Source organism: Amphimedon queenslandica, unplaced genomic scaffold, assembly GCF_000090795.2.
Source record: "Amphimedon queenslandica unplaced genomic scaffold, v1.1 AMPQUscaffold_13447, whole genome shotgun sequence".
Lineage (NCBI taxonomy): Eukaryota > Metazoa > Porifera > Demospongiae > Haplosclerida > Niphatidae > Amphimedon > Amphimedon queenslandica.
The window spans coordinates 95,010-97,025 of NW_003546317.1; the positions used below are offsets into that span (position 1 = coordinate 95,010).

Here is a 2,016-nt window from a genome sequence, read left to right on the forward strand (position 1 = left end):
TTGCAACTCAGGCCTTGGAAGTAGTACTTTTGGAAACATGTTCCTATAGTTTTTATTTCACACTGAGCCAAGTGTACAACTGCAACAATGAACAGTAAATGTAACACTTGTATGTTTGCATAGATATGTTGCTGACCACAGAGTCACCCACATTGCACAATGGCAGCCATTCCCAGCCCCACTACAAAAGGTTAAAATAATGTGTGATTGATAATTTGTTTAATTATTTTATTTTGTAGACTATGAACCTGCTAAGAGAAGTGGCCATTCTACAGTAATAGTAGGAGACTGTCTTTATATGTGGGGTGGGGAGAAAGATGACCATCCTGAAAAACACAATATTGAGAAAGAGAGAAGAGATTCATCAGTTGTGGAGATACTTCACCTTCCAACTGGTAGGTGGGAGCAGAAACCTACCACTGGCGATCCTCCACTGGGTATCATTGGTTATGCAGCTGTTGCTATTGGAAATGAGATATTCTATTATAGAGGACATTGTAGTCATTGGAACTATGATGATAATGTTTTGTACAGTTTAAATGTTGATACTCTCAAATGGAGGAAAGTTGTACCTACTAACCCTGAGGATGGTCCTAAGAGGAAGGATGAATATAGTATGATTGCTGTAAAGATTGAGGGAGAAGATTACCTTATAATAATTAAACGACTTTCTGTTAATATTATTCATTATTTTAGAATTGCTACAGGTAAATCAATAGTTTTATTTAATTAATTAAATTAATGTACATATACATGTAGGTCAGTGGATCTTACCTAAAGTTACTGGGGATGTTAATCCTAGAATTGAATACTTTAATTTGATGTCAGTAGATGATACCAGTGCTATTTTACTTCAAGATGATGATAATATATCAGATAATTCTGTTTATCGTCTTACCTTTACTAAAGGATCAGTGGTATGTATATATAATAATTATGGTAAATAATAGGTACAATATTTATTAATTTTATTTTGTAATTAATTGAAATTTGTCTCATTGTATATTTACATGTAGGTTTGTGCAAGGATATTTAATGGAACCGCTAGTTGTCTATCTTCTATATATTCTCATCGGAGTGTATTACTGAATAGTCCTTCAGGACTAAAACTATTGGCTATTGGTGGCAGTCAATGTGAGACATTTGATATTAACAAAACTAATTGGAAGGAGGTTAGAACACATTATGATAATATGTACATACTTACATTATACATGTATATATGTCATATAACATGTACTCATAGTCACATACATACATGTACATTCTATCTGTCAATACAGAATCATCATTATTGATCATCATCATCATTATCATTATTATTATTATTATTATTATTATTAGGTTGGTGTTCCTGAATCAGTCAAAGATAGAGATGTTCATTCTCTATCAGTTTGGAATGAGGATACAACCAATACTTGGATAATAGAGTTTGGAGGAGTATGGGATGATACATTCCTCAGTGATACACCATTCCTTAATATCAGTAAGTATACCGTATATCTGGTAATTTTCATCTGTATTTAATTTTTGGATGCAAGGCTTTGTGCGAAATTGAAATGCATGAAAATTTTATTCATGCGTATAAATTTTTGTATGCAAAATTATGTGTGGATACTACATGCATTATCAAGACATGTGGCACTATCACCATTAATGGTGCTGCTTTATTTCCTTCTCCAATGGCAGTTAGAACTTATAAGACCGTCTAATAAGCATAATTTTCGGACAGAAACCACTGTGTGAAAATAAAAATACATGAATATTTTCTGTCTGAAATTTTCTCCTATGAAAATTACCTGATATACAGTAATAATAATTGCTGTGCAGCAATATTTGAATTACTTATACTGTAAATTTATTGTACATGTATTTTATACATGTAACACACACACACACACTTGTAAAACTGTATATAATATTAAATGATTTATTTTTCTTATTATATAAAGGATACACTGTAGGAGGTGATATTTCTGTGAGGACATACTCACTGAGAAAGTATCAAGAAGAAAT

At 31.8% G+C, this 2,016-nt stretch overlaps 1 protein-coding gene across 1 annotated transcript in view; it reads left to right on the top strand.

Annotated features, from left to right (window-relative positions):
* Positions 1–42: 42 nt before the first annotated feature.
* LOC105312418 (uncharacterized) overlaps positions 43–2,016 on the top strand; it is a 5,769-nt gene continuing 3,795 nt past the window's right edge. Inside the window, exons 1-5 of the mRNA XM_019995361.1 lie at positions 43–190; positions 240–707; positions 760–917; positions 1,017–1,172; positions 1,345–1,486. Coding sequence (XP_019850920.1) covers positions 160–190; positions 240–707; positions 760–917; positions 1,017–1,172; positions 1,345–1,486 — 955 coding nt within the window. The 5' untranslated portion in view covers positions 43–159. The remainder of the gene's footprint in view (positions 191–239; positions 708–759; positions 918–1,016; positions 1,173–1,344; positions 1,487–2,016) is intronic.